We start from the raw sequence: 21,871 nt of genomic DNA, 5'->3' as shown, positions 1-21,871 counted from the left end.
ATGAGCAGTCAGCAACAGTTCTCAGGCGTCTCTCTCTCTCTCTCTCTCGACTGAATAATTCACAGGGTTATTCTCTCTCTCTCTCTCTCTCTCTCTCTCTCTCTCTCTCTCTGACTAAGATAGCAGTGCACAGGCTGGATTGTAAGATCACTTTGCCTCTGCTCAAGACTAGCTGGTATTCACACCTTCCATCTGACACAACATGCCAAGTAGCAGATCAACAGGGGAATGGTCTGACCATCCCCCACCATGACATATTGTCTGTGTGGGGTACATGCTGTGGGTGGTGGTTAGGAAGACTGACAGTGGAGTGGGATGTAGCCAGGTGGGGTAGTAGTCTGTCAGTGGGATACTGGTAAGGCATCTACCATCATTATAGCTTAGAGCGATTCTTGCTTATAATTGGCCTGAACAACAGAGTACAGAACTGGTAATGCTGACAGGCCAACAAGCATCTTCAGAGAGAGTGGGAGGGGAGAGGGAGAGAGGGAGTTAGAGGCAGAGATAGATGAGAGAGAGAAAAAGATCCCACAGTGACAGGATTGTTACATTGATTACAGACATAATAAAGATGGCTACCATTAAAGGGATGGCCGTACGGCCCAGGGCCAGTAATCCAATCAGAGGACTCGAGGAGGATGAGGTAATGCAAGAGCAAGAGAGCGTGGGATTCAATTATCTACAATGTTCCCCTCTCTCCCTCCTCCTCTGTTCATAACCCGGCCATCCATTACTCTACCTTCATCTACATGCCCTCAGTCCTTATTGAATCTCATCTGATTTAAATCGGTGGTTTAGGGGGCTGAGGTGGGTTGGGACAGACAGACAGATAGACAGCTAGGGTTTATTGCCCGCCTGTGATGTTATATGTATTGATTGGATTTACAGGACAGAATCAAATGGAATGAATGATTCATAAAAAGAGACTGGCCTGTGAGGGTATTTGATCTCTATTAAGGACCAGTGGAGCACAGTTTATTCTATTCCAACATCAAACACACACACAAACGTGAATGCACGTACACACACACACACACACACACACACACACACACACACACACACACACACACACACACACACACACACACACACACACACACACACACACACACACACACACACACACACACACACACACACACACACACACACACACACACACACACACACACTTACAGATCTCAGAGCCTGGAGCCTCAAACCCACCCTCCTTCTTTCAGTGATCCGTTTTGTGGATGTAAAATAAAAGCTAATGCAATAATCTTCTCCAGGCCTGGTAGGCTAGTGGAGCAGAGAGGGCTCTGTCTTTATTCCTAAAGCGAGGATTCTGGCATTCATTTCCATGACCAGGGAACCAACACGCGTGTCCACTGACATCACACCACAGGCTGATATATGGTTGGTAGGGGCAGGGTGGTGTGTGTGTGTGGAGTTTTGCATGTATGTGTAAATGTGCATGTGTGTGTAAATGGGCATGTGTGTTCGCGAATGTGTGTGTGTTTCTAAAGGGAATATTCTGTGTTTAATTACCAGTGAGTGTGTCCTCTGACATTCCACCGGAGGCTGATAGATGGCGTAGTCGGTGGGGGGGGGGCTTTTCCATTCCAGAAGGTTTTACTAGCGATGGCCATACGATGCTATGTGGTCACTTTCCATAGCTGATTGCACTTATTGTGGGGCGGCAGGTAGCCTAGTGGTTAGAGCATTGGGCCAGTAACTGAAAGGTTGCTAGATCGAATCCCCGAGCTGCCCCTGAACAAGGCAGTTTAACCCGCAGTTTAACCCACTGTTCCTAGGCCGTCATTGTAAATAAGAATTTATTCTTAACTGACTTGCCTGGTTCAATAAAGGCTAAATATATATATATTTTTAAGTCACTCTAGATGAAAGCAGCTGCTAAATAATATACAGTGCCTTCGGAAAGTATTCGGACCTCTTGACTTTTTTCCACATTTTGTTACAGCCTTATATTAAAATGGATTCGTTTTCTCTCCCCCTCATCAAAAGCATGAGCTGGTGCACAGCCAAAGAAAATGATTTAGTGTAGAGGTGCTGACTAATGGTGAATGAACTGTAGGCTATAAAAACAAAAGGAGCTGCACACTTTGTGTATAAACTCCAAGTAATTTATACATAGTGTGTGTGACTCTGTTTTTATACCCCTCGTCAATCTACACACAATACCCCATAATGACAAAGCAACAACTGGGTTTTATACGTTTTTATGAATAAACTGAAATATCACATTTACATAAGTATTCAGACCATTTACTCAGTAATTTGTTGAAGCACCTTTGGCAGTGATTACAGCTTAGAGTCTTCTTGGGTATGAGGCTACAAGCTTGGCACACCTGTATTTGGGGAGTTCCTCCCATTCTTCTCTGCAGAGCCTCTCAAGCTCTGTCAGGTTGGATGTGGAGCGTTGCTGCACAGATATTTTCAGGTCTCTCCAGAGATGTTCGATCGGGTTCAAGTTCGGGCTATGGCTGGGCCACTCAAGGACATTCAGAGACTTGTCCCGAAGCCACTCCTGCGTTGTCTTAGCTGTGTGCTTAAGGCTTTTGTCGTATTGGAAGGTGAACCTTTGCCACAGTCTGAGGTCCTGAGTGCTCTGGAGCAGGTTTTCATCAAGGATATCTCTCTACTTTGTTAATCTTTGCCTCAATCTTGACTAGTCTCCCAGTTCCTGCTGCTGAAAAATATCCCCACAGTATGATGCTGCCACCACCATGCTTCACCATAGGGATGGTTCCAAGTTTCCTCCAGACGTGATGCTTGGAATTCAGGCCAACGAGGTCAATCTTGGTTTCATCAGACCAGAGAATCTTGTTTCTCATGGTCTGAGAGTCTTCAGGTGCCTTTTGGCAAACTCCAAGCGGACTTTGATGTGCCTTTTACTGAGGAGTGACTTCTGCCAAGCCACTCTACCATAAAGGCCTGATTGGTGGAGGGCTGCAGAAATGGTTGTCCTTCTGGAAGGTTCTCCCATCTCCACAGAGGAACTCTAAAGCTCCGTCAGAGTGACCATCAGGTTCTTGGTCACCTCTCTGACCAAGGCCCTTCTCCCCCGATTGCTCAGTATGGGCGGGCGGCCAGCTCCAGAATGATGGAGGCCACTGTGTTCTTGGGGATCTTCAATGCTGCAGACATTTTTTGTTACCCTTCCCCAGATCTGTTCATCGACACAATCCTGTCTCAGAGCTCTACGGGCAATTCCTTCAACCTCATGGCTTGGGTTTTGCTCTGACATGCACTGTCAACTATGGGACCTTGTATAGGCAGGTGTGTACCTTTCCAAATCATGTTCAATCCATTGAATTTTCCACAGGTGGACAATCAAGTTGTGAAAACATCTCAAGGATGATCAATGGAAACAGGATGAACCTGAGATCAATTTCAAGTATCATAGCAAAGGGTCTGAATACTTAAGTAAATAAGGTATTTCTGTTTGACATTTTTATAAATTTGCAAAAATGACCTGTTTTCACTTTGTCATTATGGGATATTGTGTGTAGATTGCTGCTGATTTGTATGTATTTAATCCATTTTAGAATGAGGCTGTAATGTAACAAAATCTGGAAAAAGTGAAGAGGTCTGAAAACTTTCCGAATGAACTGCAACGGTTTGTTCATTGTGTGTTATTTTGTCCCAGCTGTTTTTATCCTGTGTGTGTGTGTGTGTGTGTGTGTGTGTGTGTGTGTGTGTGTGTGTGTGTGTGTGTGTGTGTGTGTGTGTGTGTGTGTGTGTGTGTGTGTGTGTGTGTGTGTGTGTGTGTGTGTGTGTGTGTGTGTCTGGGCTGTAAGAACAGGCTTATGACATGTAGAGAATTTGTCATGGCTAGACTGATTACCTGAGTGTGAAAGCATGGACGCTGAAGGCACACACAGACAGTAAGACAGACACGTTACAGAGAGTGGATCAGGCAGGGTCCTGACACTCATTACTGTGCCCTTCTGAGGAGGGACCTCAGTGGGATTAAACTGGTGGAGATTCAGCCTCCTGCTCAGACAAGACAAGACCAGGGCTACTGAACTGGAGGAGATTTGAAGTGACATTAGTCTCCTCTCTCTCTCTCTCTCTCTCTCTCTCTCTCTCTTTCTCTCCCTTTCCGTTTCTTTCTCTCTACCCTTGTCTGTCCCTACATTCCTCTCCCCCTCGCTCTCCCTCTCTCATTCTTCTTTCTGTTCCACTCCCTCTTCTTGCCTGGCTGCTCCCATCTCCCTCTCCCTCTCCCTTGAATGTTCTTCCCTCCCTCCCCATGCAGTCTGTCCTGATAGTAGAGGCTAGCTGAGATGCAGTCATGTTGATCAGAGAGCGTCACACTTACAAAATCAGCGGTCGATACTTTGCAAATGCATTCACTTTATTTTCAATGTCAGACTCCAATTGTCAATGTCTGGCTACATACGGCACAACATTGTGTGTGTGTGTGTGTGTGTGTGTGTGTGTGTGTGTGTGTGTGTGTGTGTGTGTGTGTGTGTGCCATACAACAAAGGCTCAGATCAGGTTCATACACACACATCCTTACCCAGTTTAGAGTGTCCGAAGCAGAAGACACAGCCATCTGCTCCGTTCACCACCGACTGAATGACCTCAGCTACAGTACCAGCACACACCTCCGCCTAGAGAGAGAGATTGGGATTGGCTAGGGGGCCATTTGGAATTGGCTGGGGGGGGGGGTCATTTGGGATTGGCTACCCTGCGCAAAATCAGATCCCTACCTGTGATGCATCATGGGGGAAGGCTGCGTCGAAGGCAAACATCTTAGGTGGGGCCTGATTGACTCCTCGTTTCTGGAGGGTGTTTCCTTGCATCTGGTTGGCTGATGGATCCATAATGGTCACCTGCTTCTTCCTGGTGTCCACCTTGAGGAAAGAGCTGGACTCTGCTGCGTCCGAGGACATCACAGGACACACACGCACCATCACCTTCACCTGGTGGAGGGACAGAGGACAGGACCAGAGAACTCAGAACAGGGGATCGTAAACTCATCAGAATCAGATTGTAGAACCCAACAATAGAACAGAAGTAGGTCAAGATAAGATCAGGTCAAACCCCTAAAGCCCTACAGAGGCCAGTTGAACCAGGATAAAACCAGTTGAACCATATTGTAAAAACTATTTGTAAACAATTGAACCATAGTAAAAAAAACAGTAGAACCCCAGTAGAAACCAGTAGTAACGATAAAATTCTATTGTTTCATTCATGGGGGGCTGAAACCCTCTTCTGCACTAAACCTAACAAAGACAAGATAAACCTAACAAAGACAAGCCAGCTATTTAGTTCTTAGAAGACACGCATCAACACCTGCATCACCTCTCCCTCTTTTTCCTGTGTTAGACTTCAAAGCTTTAAGCGGAGCAATCTTATTTTTAGCTCTCTCTCTCTTTCACCCCCCCCCCCCACCCCACCCCACACACGTCAACACTCGTTTGTTGTCACACCTCGTTGGCGTTGAGGTTTTTTTAATCGAGAGAAAAGCAGCTGACAGATCTCAAACTTTTCCCAGAGCTCCTGCAGGTTCACTTATCTACTTCTTTATTCACAGCTAGGAGGAGCTTTAGAGAGAGGGATGGGGATAAGGGAGAAATAGATAGCGGAAGGATGGAGCAATTCAGGATGGAAGAAGAGAGAGGGGAGGGAGTGAGATGGAGGGGAGAGAGAAAAAAGGGAGGAGAGGGAGTAGAGGAGAGGATGCAAATTCAGATCCAGGCTGTCATTTTCCCCACCACCGAGACCGAACATGAGTCACCGTCAGAAGACAGGTTCTGCTTTAAGCTTCCGCTAAACGTTGCTCTGGGATTAAAACGGGACGGCGTTCCCAAACGCTCCCAAACACACTGTGGCTTTCAGACAGGACGCTCCAGAATGCTCAGAAAAGACAGAATTACAGCCGGATAGAGGGGAGAGACGTGAGCAGAGATGAAAGCAAACAGAGTAAATAGCAGATAAGTGAATAGAAAAGATTTGAGCCTTGAGGACATGAAGGCATGAGTCTGCGTCGTGTTGTGTAACAGGATTGAGCAGCCAAGGAGAACGGAAACACAAATGAAAGACATTCACCATGAACGCAACGCAGCAGGAATCTGCATGCTAACAAAATAATGTCATTTGAATAACTGAAAACATGGGGCAAATGCAATAACGTGTGTGTGTGTGTGTGTGTGTGTGTGTGTGTGTGTGTGTGTGTGTGTGTGTGTGTGTGTGTGTGTGTGTGTGTGTGTGTGTGTGTGTGTGTGTGTGTGTGTGTGTGTGTGTGTGTGTGTGTGTGTGTGTGTGTGTGTGTGTGTGTGTGTGTGTGTGTGTGTGTGTGTGTGTGTGTGTGTGTGTGTGTGTGTGTGTGTGTGTGTGTGTGTGTGTGTGTATAGTGTGTGTGTGTACAGTGTGACAGATAGAGAGAGAGGGGGACAGAGGGAAAAGTAAGAGAGAGAAAGTGAATGAGGGAGAAGGGAATATGATGGATCCCCCCTCTCCTCTGCAGAGGAGTGGGGTAAAATGGTCTGCTTGTAGAGCCAGCAGCACTGAGATGACATTCTCCAGATCTCCTCTCAAACGAAGCTCACCATTAAAACACACGGACATTAAAAAGATTCTCTAGGACAAGACATTTTAACAGCGTTTCTACAATGGACTATACAAATTATTTGTCTCTCTCTAATGGAAATTACTGATTTTTTATTCAAAGTGAAGATATATATATATATACAGTGGGCAAAAAAGTATTTAGTCAGCCACCAATTGTGCAAGTTCTCCCACTTGAAAAGATGAGAGAGGCCTGTAATTTTCATCATATGTACACTTCAACTATGACAGACAAAATGAGAAAAAAAATCCAGAAAATCACATTGTAGGATTTTTAATGAATTTATTTGCAAATTATGGTGGAAAATAAGTATTTGGTCAATAAGAAAAGTGTATCTCAATACTTTGTTATATACCCTTTGTTGGCAATGACAGAGGTCAAACGTTTTCTGTAAGTCTTCACAAGGTTTTCACACACTGTGGCTGGTATTTTGGCCCATTCCTCCATGCAGATCTCCTCTAGAACAGTGATGTTTTGGGGCTGATGCTGGGCAACATGGACTTTCAACTCCCTCCAAAGATTTTCTATGGGGTTGAGATCTGGAGACTGGCTAGGCCACTCCAGGACCTTGAAATGCGTCTTACGAAGCCACTCCTTCGTTGCCCGGGCGGTGTGTTTGGGATCATTGTCATGCTGAAAGACCCAGCCACGTTTCATCTTCAATGCCCTTGCTGATGGTAGGCTTTGTTACTTTGGTCCCAGCTCTCTGGTCCCAGCTCTCTAGGTCATTCAGTAGGTCCCCCCGTGTGGTTCTGGGATTTTTGCTCACCGTTCTTGTGATAATTTTGACCCCGCGGGGTGAGATCTTGCGTGGAGCCCCAGATCGAGGGAGATTATCAGTGGTCTTGTATGTCTTCCATTTCCTAATAATTGCTCCCACAGTTGATTTCTTCAAACCAAGCTGCTTACCTATTGCAGATTCAGTCTTCCCAGCCCGGTGCAGGTCTACAATTTTGTTTCTGGTGTCCTTTGACAGCTCTTTGTTTTTGGCCATAGTGGAGTTTGGAGTGTGACTGTTTGAGGTTGTGGACAGGTGTCTTTTATACTTATAACAATTTCAAACAGGTGCCATTAATACAGGTAACGAGTGGAGGACAGAGGTCTGTTACAGGTCTGTGAGAGCCAGAAGTCTTGCTTGTTTGTAGGTGACCAAATACTTATTTTCCACCATAATTTGCAAATAAATTCATAAAAAATCCTACAATGTGATTTTCTGGAGAAAAGAAATTCTCATTTTGTCTGTCATAGTTGAAGTGTACCTATGATGAAAATTACAGGCTTCTCATCTTTTTAAGTGGGAGAACTTGCACAATTGGTGGCTGACTAAATACTTTTTTGCCCCACTGTATATATATATATATATATATATATATATATATATACACTGCTCAAAAAAATAAAGGGAACACTTAAACAACACAATGTAACTCCAAGTCAATCACACTTCTGTGAAATCAAACTGTCCACTTAGGAAGCAACACTGATTGACAATAAATTTCACATGCTGTTGTGCAAATGGAATAGACAACAGGTGGAAATTATAGGCAATTAGCAAGACACCCCCAATAAAGGAGTGGTTCTGCAGGTGGTGACCACAGAACACTTCTCAGTTCCTATGCTTCCTGGCTGATGTTTTGGTCACTTTTGAATGCTGGCGGTGCTTTCACTCTAGTGATAGTATGAGACGGAGTCTACAACCCACACAAGTGGCTCAGGTAGTGCAGCTCATTCAGGATGGCACATCAATGCGAGCTGTGGAAAGAAGGTTTGCTGTGTCTGTCAGCGTAGTGTCCAGAGCATGGAGGCGCTACCTGGAGACAAGCCAGTACATCAGGAGACGTGGAGGAGGCCGTAGGAGGGCAACAACCCAGCAGCAGGACCGCTACCTCCGCCTTTGTGCAAGGAGGAGCACTGCCAGAGCCCTGCAAAATGACCGCCAGCAGGCCACAAATGTGCATGTGTCTGCTCAAATGGTCAGAAACAGACTCCATGAGGGTGGTATGAGGGCCCGATGTCCACAGGTGGGGGTTGTGCTTACAGCCCAACACCGTGCAGGACGTTTGGCATTTGCCAGAGAACACAAAGATTGGCAAATTCGCCACTGGCGCCCTGTGCTCTTCACAGATGAAAGCAGGTTCACACTGAGCACGTGACAGACGTGACAGAGTCTGGTGACGCCGTGGAGAACATTGTGCTGCCTGCAACATCCTCCAGCATGACCGGTTTGGTGGTGGGTCAGTCATGGTGTGGGGTGGCATTTCTTTGGGGGGCCGCACAGCCCTCCATGTGCTCGCCAGAGGTAGCCTGACTGCCATTAGGTACTGAGATGAGATCCTCAGACCCCTTGTGAGACCATATGCTGGTGCGGTTGGCCCTGGGTTCCTCCTAATGCAAGACAATGCTAGACCTCATGTGGCTGGAGTGTGTCAGCAGTTCCTGCAAGAGGAAGGCATTGATGCTATGGACTGGCCCGCCCGTTCCCCAGACCTGAATCCAATTGAGCACATCTGGGACATCATGTCTCGCTCCATCCACAGACTGTCCAGGAGTTGGCGGATGCTTTAGTCCAGGTCTGGGAGGAGATCCCTCAGGAGACCATCCGCCACCTCATCAGGAGCATGCCCAGGCGTTGTAGGGAGGTCATACAGGCACGTGGAGGCCACACACACTACTGAGCCTCATTTTGACTTGTTTTAAGGACATTACATCAAAGTTGGATCAGCCTGTAGTGTGGTTTTCCAAATCCAAATCCAGACCTCCATGGGTTGATAAATTTGATTTCCATTGATAATTTTTGTGTGATTTTGTTGTCAGCACATTCAACTATGTAAAGAAAAAAGTATTTAATAAGAATAATTCATTCATTCAGATCTAGGATGTGTTATTTTAGTGTTCCCTTTATTTTTTTGAGCAGTGTATATATATATATATATATATATATATATATATATATATATATACACACACACAGAACATATTAAAACTTACACTGAGTGTACAAAACATAGAGTTGTTCCCTCAGAACAGACTCAATTCATCGTGACATCGTGACTCTACAAGGTGTCAAATGCTGTCCCATGTTGACTCCAATGTTTCCCACAGTTGTGTCAAGTTGGCTGGATGTCCTTTGGGTGGTGGAACATTCTTGATACACACGGGAAACTACGGAGTGTGAACAACCCAGCAGTGTTGCAGTTCTTGACACACTCAAACCGCTGTGCCCGGCACCTACTACCATACCCTGTTCAAAGGCACTGAAATCTCTTTTGTCTTGCCCATTCACCATCTGAATGGTACACATACACAATCTCATGTCTCAATTGTCTCAAGGATTAAAAATCCTTCTTTAACCTGCCCCCCTTCATCTACACTGAATTAAGTGGATTTAACAAGCAACATCAAGGGATCATAGCCTTCACCTGGATTCACCCGGTCAGTCTGTGTCATTGGAAGAGCAGGTGTTCCTAATGTTTTGTACACTCAGTGTATTGTCATTGCAGACATTATAGGCTACAATTGACATGATAAAAGCTGGTAGGTGAAAGTATAGCTCAAACTTAAACAGAGACTTTCTTCTGATCACTATGCCATCAAAATGACCAGGAAACAACAGGGAGAAAGGCCTTCCAGAGAGATAAGAGTAGGGTGTGTGTGTGTGCGCATGTGTGCGTGTGTGTGTGAGAGATAAAGAGAATGTACCTGCTGCCTGTCTACTATAATGAGAGTCGAGGTGTAAGCCTGGCGAGTACAGTTAACGGTCAGGTCAAGACTACACAGTAAATTCAAAGACCTTTTGCAATATAAACATACACACACGTACACACTCCTGAGCGTCCAGTGCCCTATCTTGACCCCAATACAAAGGCCCATCATATCAGTAAGTGCCTCAGGGGAAGGATTTGTATAACTCATATCGTGTCCCCCACAGATATCCATTTCCTCTTCCTGTCTCTGTGGGAAAGCACACATTGCATGATTACACAGCACACATCGGGACGTATATGTAATTTAGGTACAGGCTTAGATACTGTGTGTGTGTGTGTGTGTGTGTGTGTGTGTGTGTGTGTGTGTGTGTGTGTGTGTGTGTGTGTGTGTGTGTGTGTGTGTGTGTGTGTGTGTGTGTGTGTGTGTGTGTGTGTGTGTGTGTGTGTGTGTGTGTGTGTGTGTGTGTGTGTGAGTGCGTGCGTGCGTGCGTGCGTGCGTGCGTGCGTGCGTGCGTGCGTGCGTGAGAGAGCAAGAGAGGGAGGGAAGGATAGAAAAGGAAAGCAAGAGAGTCTGTTTATAGTGTTTCTATAAAACAACTAAGAGCCAAGATGTTGATGATGTTAAATGTATCTTGGCATTGTGGCTGCTCTTCATTAGACAGACAGTTAACAGGTATAATGTAGACATATTTGACCCAACACCATGGAGTCAGTATAGCTGGTAGGAGGGGAGGGGGTGATCACAGTGGCGGGGTGATCTCACAGTGGCAGGGTGACGGTGACAAATAGGTTGAATGTTTACTGGTTACCCATGTGAGCACGGGGCTATTTAAATCCTGGTTAATACCTGAGGAGAAACACCACAGCCCACAAGGTCTTTAAAGGAGCAATCAGCAGTTTATTTTAAAATAACAAAGCCGACACCCCGCCATTGATTTTGGTAAATACCTTCCGGATTGGGGCTGGAGAAATGTAACCACGCTCAAGCTATGGATGCAAGTACGGACCATATAGCATATACGTTTCGTTTTAACCATGTTTTGAGGCTATACAGTGTTTATTTACAATTGCATTGTTTACAAACATTGGAGTAAAACAAGCTTATATTTTGAGTTCTGACGGGGTGCGACAGGTCGAACTAAGCTCATTAGGCATTCATAAGTCATGTTCTTCAAGAATCTGTGGGTGTATACTGGATGTACCAATCGCACGACGACAGAGCTATATATTTTTAATTTATCCGTTATTTTACCAGGTAAGTTGACTGAGAACATGTTCTCATTTGCAGCAACGACCTGGGGAATAGTTACAGGGGAGAGGAGGGGGATTAATGAGCCAATTGTAAACTGGGGATTATTAGGTGACCATGATGGTTTGAGGGCCAGATTGGGAATTTAGCCAGGACACCGAGATTAACACCCCTACTCTTACGATAAGTGCCATGGGATCTTTAATGACCTCAGAGAGTCAGGACACCCATTTAATTTTCAAGACTAGTCATTCAACTGAGACTGCTCTTCTCTGTATCACGGAGGCCCTCCGCACTGCTAAAGCTAACTCTCTCTCCTCTGCTCTCATCCTTCTAGACCTATCGGCTGCCTTCTATACTGTGAACCATCAGATCCTCCTCTCCACCCTCTCCGAGTTGGGCATCTCCGGCGCGGCCCACGCTTGGATTGCGTCCTACCTGACAGGTCGCTCCTACCAGGTGGCGTGGCGAGAATCTGTCTCCTCACCACGCGCTCTCACCACTGGCATCCCCCAGGGCTCTGTTCTAGGCCCTCTCCTATTCTCGCTATACACCAAGTCACTTGGCTCTGTCATAACCTCACATGGTCTCTCCTATCATTGCTATGCAGACGACACACAATTAATCTTCTCCTTTCCCCTTCTGATGACCAGGTGGCGAATCGCATCTCTGCATGTCTGGCAGACATATCAGTGTGGATGACGGATCACCACCTCAAGCTGAACCTCGGCAAGACGGAGCTGCTCTTCCTCCCGGGAAGGACTGCCCGTTCCATGATCTCGCCATCACGGTTGACAACTCCATTGTGTCCTCCTCCCAGAGTGCTAAGAACCTTGGCGTGATCCTGGACAACACCCTGTCGTTCTCAACTAACATCAAGGCGGTGGCCCGTTCTTGTAGGTTCATGCTCTACAACATCCGCAGAGTACGACCCTGCCTCACACAGGAAGCAGCGCAGGTCCTAATCCAGGCACTTGTCATCTCCCGTCTGGATTACTGCAACTCGCTGTTGGCTGGGCTCCCTGCCTGTGCCATTAAACCCCTACAACTCATCCAGAACGCCGCAGCCCGTCTGGTGTTCAACCTTCCCAAGTTCTCTCACGTCACCCCGCTCCTCCGCTCTCTCCACTGGCTTCCAGTTGAAGCTCGCATCCGCTACAAGACCATGGTGCTTGCCTACGGAGCTGTGAGGGGAACGGCACCTCAGTACCTCCAGGCTCTGATCAGGCCCTACACCCAAACAAGGGCACTGCGTTCATCCACCTCTGGCCTGCTCGCCTCCCTACCACTGAGGAAGTACAGTTCCCGCGCAGCCCAGTCAAAACTGTTCGCTGCTCTGGCCCCCCAATGGTGGAACAAACTCCCTCACGACGCCAGGACAGCGGAGTCAATCACCACCTTCCGGAGACACCTGAAACCCCACCTCTTTCAGGAATACCTAGGATAGGATAAAGTAATCCTTCTCACCCCCTTAAAAGATTTAGATGCACTATTGTAAAGTGGCTGTTCCACTGGATGTCTTAAGGTGAACGCACCAATTTGTAAGTCGCTCTGGATAAGAGCGTCTGCTAAATGACTTAAATGTAAATGTATTGTAATGTATTGTATTGTAATGTATTGTATTGTAATGTATTGTAATGTATTGTATTGTAATGTAATGTATTGTATTGTATTGTAATGTATTGTAATGTATTGTATTGTAATGTATTGTATTGTAATGTATTGTAATGTATTGTATTGTAATGTATTGTAATGTATTGTAATGTATTGTAATGTATTGTATTGTAATGTATTGTAATGTATTGTATTGTATTGTAATGTATTGTATTGTAATGTATTGTAATGTATTGTATTGTAATGTATTGTATAGATGCACTACTGTTCCACTGGATGTCATAAGGTGAATGCACCAATTTGTAAGTCGCTCTGGATAAGAGCGTCTGCTAAATGACTTAAATGTAAATGTAAATGTAAATTTAACGTCCCATCCGAAAGACGGCACCCTACACAGGGCAGTGTACCAATCACTGCCCTGGGGCATTGGGATATTTACTTTTTTAGACCAGAGGAAAGAGTGCCTCCTACTGGCCCTCCAACACCACTTCCAGCAGCATCTGGTCTCCCATCCAGGAACTGACCAGGACCAACCCTGCTTAGCTTCAGAAGCAAGCCGTGGTATGCAGGGTGGTATGCTGCTAGGCTCTTTGTTCAGCTTAAACAGGGTGGGGAAAGAGGGGAGCAGGGGGGGGTCCTACAGTAGATGGGGGAAAGAAAGAGCGATGGACGAGGAGAGGTTGAGAGGGGTTAAGGATATAAGATGGAGGAGGGGTTGGGATAGAGCCCATTAGTGTGTTTGAGTGGAAGCTCTCGTCTCGCTCTGCGTTCATCAAGTCCCCTGGAGCAACTCCTCAGACAGACACTGATGTCACCCTGATAACAGCTCTTCTGTCTCTCTCTACCTCTCGCTCTATCGTCCATTCCCTCTCTACCTCTCTCTAGACCATCCATTCTTTATCTACACCTCTCCCCCTTCTCTCTCTCCCGCTCCCGCTCCTCCTCCATCTCTCCCTATCCCCCTTCTCTCTCTCCCTCTCCTCCTCCTCCATCTCTCTCTATCCCCCTTCTCTCTCTCTCCCTCTATCTCTCTCTATCCCCCTTCTCTCTCTCCCTCTCCTCCTCAATCTCTCTCTATCCCCCTTTCTCTCTCTCCCGCTCCTCCATCTCTCTCTATCCCCCTTCTCCCTCTCTCCTCTCCATCTCTCTCTATCCCCCTTCTCCCTCTCCCTCTCCCTATCCCCCTTCTCTCTCTCCCTCTCCATCTCTCTATCCCCCTTCTCTCACTCCCTCTCCTCCTCCATCTCTCTATCCCCCTTCTCTCTCTCCCTCTCCATCTCTCTATCCCCCTCTCTCTCTCCCTCTCCTCCATCTCTCTCTATCCCCCTTCTCTCTCTCCCTCTCCTCCTCCATCTCTCTCTACCCCCCTCTCTCTCCCTCTCCTCCATCTCTCCCTATCCCCCTTCTCTCTCTCCCTCTCCTCCTCCTCCATCTCTCTCTATGCCCCTTCTCTCTCTCCCTCTCCTCCTCCATCTCTCTCTATCCCCCTTCTCTCTCTCCTCCTCCTCCATCTCTCTCTATCCCCCTTCTCTCTCTCCCTCTCCTCCATCTCTCTCTATCCCCCCCTTCTCTCTCCTCCTCCTCCTCCATCTCTCTCTATCCCCCTGATGCGATGCCAATCAAAGCTCTTGGCTCTCAGCTCCCCGTCATGATGTCACACTGTGTGATACAAACAACCCAGTCTGCCTGTCAGGTCCCGAGTCTACACTGCACCAGGCTGGTCCATCTGTCCATAAAGGCATCAGAAGTCGAACAACAAGTAACTCACAGCAGAACCGATGGCCTAGCAGGTAGCAGAGGTCCCATTCCAACAGCTGATGTATTCTTACTGTAAGAAGGCCTCTTGTTTACCTTCAAAACCTGAAGAACATGTATGAAGGTCGGCTGGTAAATATTGGCTTTATGTCTCATTACTTTAAACCCTGACCAGTATGTGTCAGTGGAGGCTGCTGAGGGGAGGACGGCTCATAAATAAATGGCCGGAACGGAGCAAAGGGAATGACATCAAACACCTGGAAACCATCTGTTTGATGTATTTAATACCATTCCACTGATGCCGCTCCAGTCATTACCACTAGCCCGTTCTCCCCAATTAAGGTGCCACCAACCTCCTGTGGTATGTGTACGGCCTTAGGACACAGGCAACATAACATTTTATGCTGCAGCATTTAATGAATAAGTAACTGTGTGACTGAGCCGGGAATGAATCGATAGCAATGTTTCTGACGTTGTCATCGTGTTGCCGATAAATATTTAATCACCATGTCATTTGACGAGGCAGGAAAACACAAAGTCTCCGCAGTCGTTTTTAGAGTATCAGTTAAAAGAGGCTCGACTGAATAATTCACAGGGTTGTTATTCTCTCTCTCTCTCTCTCTCTCTCTCTCTCTCTCTCTCTCTCTCTCTCTCTCTCTCTCTCTCTGTCTCTCTCTCTCTCTCTCTCTCATAACTGGGGCTGTGATAAGAGAGCAATCTGATTAAGGAAGAGTACCAGTGGGACTGTGCGTGTGTGCGCATGTGTCTCACAGGTATCCCACTGCTGGCTGCTGATTGTAACCATGGAGACCGGTTAAGCCAATATCAAACTAATGTGAGCTTTTAAATTACAGAAAAGAATCCCATGAGACCAGTTTTGCCAACAATCCAAGGAAAGTAGCTGTCGGCTGCTCCATCTGTCGCTAGAAGTTGCTAGATGACGTCATGACATAATATTGACTTCATAATGACCATTTGCACATGGTATAAAAAAGATATATATACTTTTTTTCTGCTTATGCTGTCCATCAGTCTCTCAAGCAATGAGAAGTTCTCCAAATCAAAACGAAATAGAATGTTTGAAGGAGAACAAAAAGGAACCCATTTTAATAAAATTCACTTCACTTCAGAGGACTGAGAGGCTACATCAGAGAGAGGACTGAGAGGCTACATCAGAGAGAGGACTGAGAGGCTACAGCAGAGAGAGGACTGAGAGGCTACATCAGGGAGAGGACTGAGAGGCTACAGCAGAGAGAGGACTGAGAGGCTACAGCAGGGAGAGGACTGAGAGGCTACATCAGGGAGATGACTGAGAGGCTACAGCAGAGAGAGGACTGAGAGGCTACAGCAGGGAGAGGACTGAGAGGCTACAGCAGAGAGAGGACTGAGAGGCTACAGCAGAAAGAGGACTGAGAGGCTACATCAGAGAGAGGACTGAGAGGCTACAGCAGGGAGAGGACTGAGAGGCTACAGCAGAGAGAGGACTGAAAGGCTAGAGCAGAGAGAGGACTGAGAGGCTACAGCAGAGAGAGGGCTGAGAGGTTACAGCAGACAGAGGACAGAGAGAATACATCAAAGAGAGGACTGAGAGGCTACAGCAGGGAGAGGACAGAGAGGCTACATCAGAGAGAGGACTGAGAGGCTACAGCAGGGAGAGGACTGAGAGGCTACAGCAGGGAGAGGACAGAGAGGCTACATCAGAGAGAGGACTGAGAGGCTACAGCAGGGAGAGGACAGAGAGGCTACATCAGAGAGAGGACTGAGAGGCTACAGCAGGGAGAGGACAGAGAGGCTACATCAAAGAGAGGACTGAGAGGCTACATCAGAGAGAGGACTGAGAGGCTACATCAGAGAGAGGACTGAGAGGCTACATCAGAGAGAGGTCTGAGGAGCTACATCAGAGAGAGGACTGAGAGGCTACAGCAGAGAGAAGACTGAGAGGCTACAGCAGAGAGAGGACTGAGAGGCTACAGCAGAGAGATGACTGAGAGGCTACAGCAGAGAGAGGTCTGAGAGGCTACATCAGAGAGAGGACTGAGAGGCTACAGCAGGGAGAGGACAGAGAGGCTACATCAGAGAGAGGACTGAGAGGCTACATCAGAGAGAGGACTGAGAGGCTACAGCAGAGAGAGGACTGAGAGGCTACATCAGAGAGAGGACTGAGAGGCTACATCAGAGAGAGGTCTGAGAGGCTACATCAGAGAGAGGACTGAGAGGCTACAGCAGAGAGAGGTCTGAGAGGCTACAGCAGAGAGATGACTGAGAGGCTACAGCAGAGAGAGGACTGAGAGGCTACAGCAGAGAGAGGTCTGAGAGGCTACATCAGGGAGAGGACAGAGAGGCTACAGCAGAGAGAGGTCTGAGAGGCTACAGCAGAGAGAGGACTGAGAGGCTACAGCAGAGAGAGGTCTGAGAGGCTACAGCAGAGAGAGGACTGAGAGGCTACAGCAGAGAGAGGTCTGAGAGGCTACAGCAGGGAGAGGACAGAGAGGCTACAGCAGAGAGAGGACTGAGAGGCTACATCAGAGAGAGGACTGAGAGGCTACAGCAGAGAGAGGACTGAGAGGCTACAGCAGAGAGAGGTCTGAGAGGCTACAGCAGAGAGAGGACTGAGAGGCTACAGCAGAGAGAGGACTGAGAGGCTACATCAGAGAGAGGACTGAGAGGCTACAGCAGAGAGAGGTCTGAGAAGCTTCAGCAGAGAGAGGACTGAGAGGCTACATCAGAGAGAGGTCTGAGAGGCTACAGCAGAGAGAGGTCTGAGAGGCTACAGCAGAGAGAGGACTGAGAGGCTACAGCAGAGAGAGGTCTGAGAGGCTACAGCAGAGAGAGGACTGAGAGGCTACAGCAGAGAGAGGGCTGAGAGGCTACAGCAGGGAGAGGACAGAGAGGCTACAGCAGAGAGAGGACTGAGAGGCTACATCAGAGAGAGGACTGAGAGGCTACAGCAGAGAGAGGACTGAGAGGCTACAGCAGGGAGAGGACTGAGAGGCTACAGCAGAGAGAGGACTGAGAGGCTACAGCAGAGAGAGGACTGAGAGGCTACAGCAGGGAGAGGACTGAGAAGCTACAGCAGGGAGAGGACTGAGAGGCTACAGCAGAGAGAGGACTGAGAGGCTACAGCAGGGAGAGGACTGAGAGGCTACATCAGAGAGAGGACTGAGAGGCTACAGCAGGGAGAGGACAGAGAGGCTACATCAGAGAGAGGACTGAGAGGCTACATCAGAGAGAGGACTGAGAGGCTACAGCAGAGAGAGGGCTGAGAGGCTACAGCAGGGAGAGGACAGAGAGATTACATCAGAGAGAGGACTGAGAGGCTACATCAGAGAGAGGGCTGAGAGGCTACAGCAGGGAGAGGACTGAGAGGCTACAGCAGAGAGCGGTCTGAGAGGCTACAGCAGAGAGAGGACTGAGAGGCTACATCTGAGAGAGGACTGAGAGGCTACATCAGAGAGAGGACTGAGAGGCTACAGCAGAGAGAGGGCTGAGAGGCTACAGCAGGGAGAGGACTGAGAGGCTACAGCAGGGAGAGGACTTTGAGGCTACAGCAGAGAGAGGACTGAGAGGCTATAGCAGAGAGAGGCCTGAGACGCTACAGCAGGGAGAGGACTTTGAGGCTACATCAGAGAGAGGACTGAGAGGCTACAGCAGAGAGAGGACTGAGAGGCTACAGCAGAGAGAGGACTGAGAGGCTACAGCAGAGAGAGGTCTGAGAGGCTACAGCAGGGAGAGGACAGAGAGGCTACAGCAGAGAGAGGACTGAGAGGCTACATCAGAGAGAGGACTGAGAGGCTACAGCAGAGAGAGGACTGAGAGGCTACAGCAGAGAGAGGTCTGAGAGGCTACAGCAGAGAGAGGACTGAGAGGCTACATCAGAGAGAGGACTGAGAGGCTACATCAGAGAGAGGACTGAGAGGCTACAGCAGAGAGAGGTCTGAGAAGCTTCAGCAGAGAGAGGACTGAGAGGCTACAGCAGAGAGAGGACTGAGAGGCTACATCAGAGAGAGGACTGAGAGGCTACATCAGAGAGAGGTCTGAGAGGCTACAGCAGAGAGAGGTCTGAGAGGCTACAGCAGAGAGAGGACTGAGAGGCTACAGCAGAGAGAGGACTGAGAGGCTACAGCAGAGAGAGGACTGAGAGGCTACAGCAGAGAGAGGGCTGAGAGGCTACAGCAGGGAGAGGACAGAGAGGCTACAGCAGAGAGAGGACTGAGAGGCTACATCAGAGAGAGGGCTGAGAGGCTACAGCAGGGAGAGGACTGAGAGGCTACAGCAGAGAGCGGTCTGAGAGGCTACAGCAGAGAGAGGACTGAGAGGCTACATCTGAGAGAGGACTGAGAGGCTACATCAGAGAGAGGACTGAGAGGCTACAGCAGAGAGAGGGCTGAGAGGCTACAGCAGGGAGAGGACTGAGAGGCTACATCAGAGAGAGGACTGAGAGGCTACAGCAGAGAGAGGACTGAGAGGCTATAGCAGAGAGAGGCCTGAGAGGCTACAGCAGGGAGAGGACTTTGAGGCTACATCAGAGAGAGGACTGAGAGGCTACAGCAGAGAGAGGACTGAGAGGCTACAGCAGAGAGAGGACTGAGAGGCTACAGCAGAGAGGTCTGAGAGGCTACAGCAGGGAGAGGACAGAGAGGCTACAGCAGAGAGGACTGAGAGGCTACATCAGAGAGAGGACTGAGAGGCTACAGCAGAGAGAGGACTGAGAGGCTACAGCAGAGAGAGGTCTGAGAGGCTACAGCAGAGAGAGGACTGAGAGGCTACAGCAGAGAGAGGACTGAGAGGCTACATCAGAGAGAGGACTGAGAGGCTACAGCAGAGAGAGGTCTGAGAAGCTTCAGCAGAGAGAGGACTGAGAGGCTACAGCAGAGAGAGGACTGAGAGGCTACATCAGAGAGAGGACTGAGAGGCTACATCAGAGAGAGGTCTGAGAGGCTACAGCAGAGAGAGGTCTGAGAGGCTACAGCAGGGAGAGGACAGAGAGGCTAGATCTGAGAGAGTACTGAGAGGCTACATCAGAGAGAGGACTGAGAGGCTACAGCAGAGAGAGGGCTGAGAGGCTACAGCAGGGAGAGGACTGAGAGGCTACATCAGAGAGAGGACTGAGAGGCTACAGCAGGGAGAGGACTTTGAGGCTACATCAGAGAGAGGACTGAGAGGCTACAGCAGAGAGAGGACTGAGAGGCTACAGCAGGGAGAGGACTGAGAAGCTACAGCAGGGAGAGGACTGAGAGGCTACAGCAGAGAGAAGACTGAGAGGCTACAGCAGGGAGAGGACAGAGAGGCTATATCAGAGAGAGGACTGAGAGGCTACATCAGAGAGAGGACTGAGAGGCTACAGCAGAGAGAGGGCTGAGAGGCTACAGTAGGGAGAGGACTGAGAGGCTACAGCAGAGAGAGGTCTGAGAGGCTACAGCAGGGAGAGGACAGAGAGGCTACATCAGAGAGAGGACTGAGAGGCTACAGCAGAGAGAGGGCTGAGAGGCTACAGCAGGGAGAGGACAGAGAGGCTACATCAGAGAGAGGACTGAGAGGCTACAGCAGAGAGAGGGCTGAGAGGCTACAGCAGGGAGAGGACTGAGAGGCTACAACAGAGAGCGGTCTGAGATGCTACAGCAGGGAGAGGACAGAGAGGCTAGATCTGAGAGAGTACTGAGAGGCTACATCAGAGAGAGGACTGAGAGGCTACAGCAGAGAGAGGGCTGAGAGGCTACAGCAGGGAGAGGACTGAGAGGCTACATCAGAGAGAGGACTGAGAGGCTACAGCAGAGAGAGGACTGAGAGGCTACAGCAGGGAGAGGACTGAGAGGCTACAGCAGAGAGAGGACTGAGAGGCTACAGCAGGGAGAGGACTGAGAGGCTACAGCAGAGAGAGGACTGAGAGGCTACAGCAGAGAGAGGACTGAGAGGCTACAGCAGAGAGATGACTGAGAGGCTACAGCAGAGAGAGGACTGAGAGGCTACAGCAGAGAGAGGGCTGAGAGGCTACAGCAGGGAGAGGACTGAGAGGCTACAACAGAGAGCGGTCTGAGATGCTACAGCAGGGAGAGGACAGAGAGGCTAGATCTGAGAGAGGACTGAGAGGCTACAGCAGAGAGAGGACTGAGAGGCTACAGCAGAGAGAGGGCTGAGAGGCTACAGCAGGGAGAGGACTGAGAGGCTACATCAGAGAGAGGACTGAGAGGCTACAGCAGAGAGAGGACTGAGAGGCTACAGCAGAGAGAGGACTGAGAGGCTACAGCAGGGAGAGGACTTTGAGGCTACATCAGAGAGAGGACTGAGAGGCTACAGCAGAGAGAGGACTGAGAGGCTACAGCAGAGAGAGGACTGAGAGGCTACAGCAGGGAGAGGACTGAGAGGCTACAGCAGAGAGAGGACTGAGAGGCTACAGCAGGGAGAGGACTGAGAGGCTACAGCAGAGAGAGGACTGAGAGGCTACAGCAGAGAGAGGACTGAGAGGCTACAGCAGAGAGATGACTGAGAGGCTACAGCAGAGAGAGGACTGAGAGGCTACAGCAGAGAGAGGACTGAGAGGCTACAGCAGAGAGAGGCGGGGAGAGAGGCTTTGGAAGGGGCGCAAGACCGTAGAACAGAGTAGCACAGCTGAGCTCAGATGAACGGACACACACACAAACAGGGAAGTTGCTAAATCATCCAATAGTCGCTGGGGAAGCCTTAAAAAGTAGCTACATTTGTCACTCTACTCTTTTACCAATAAGTCACTGGAGGGGTCTGAAAACTAAATCTAAACTAAATCTAGCGACAAAGTTGCTAATTTGGCAACACAGTTTAGAGACTGCCCTTACTAACACACATGTATACACACACACACACACACACACACACACAGAGGAGTGTGAGAGGAATGAGTATGACAGCACACACACAAAAGCTCTGGCAGTCTTAATGCAGAATCAGGCATCCAAACCCTCTTTCTCTCTCTCCATCTCTCTAAATATC

At 48.6% G+C, this 21,871-nt stretch overlaps 1 protein-coding gene across 1 annotated transcript in view; it reads right to left on the bottom strand.

The window, feature by feature from the left end:
• Positions 1-21,871, bottom strand: part of LOC115138340 (kinesin-like protein KIF26B) — a 177,844-nt gene that overhangs the window by 42,194 nt on the left and 113,779 nt on the right. The window contains 2 exon segments of the mRNA XM_029675105.2: positions 4,532-4,625; positions 4,725-4,937. Of these exon segments, the coding sequence (XP_029530965.2) occupies positions 4,532-4,625; positions 4,725-4,937 (307 nt within the window).

The sequence above is a fragment of the Oncorhynchus nerka genome, linkage group LG12 (assembly GCF_034236695.1).
Source record: "Oncorhynchus nerka isolate Pitt River linkage group LG12, Oner_Uvic_2.0, whole genome shotgun sequence".
Taxonomy (NCBI): Eukaryota; Metazoa; Chordata; class Actinopteri; order Salmoniformes; family Salmonidae; genus Oncorhynchus; species Oncorhynchus nerka.
This window is presented reverse-complemented; position numbering and strand designations above follow the sequence as displayed.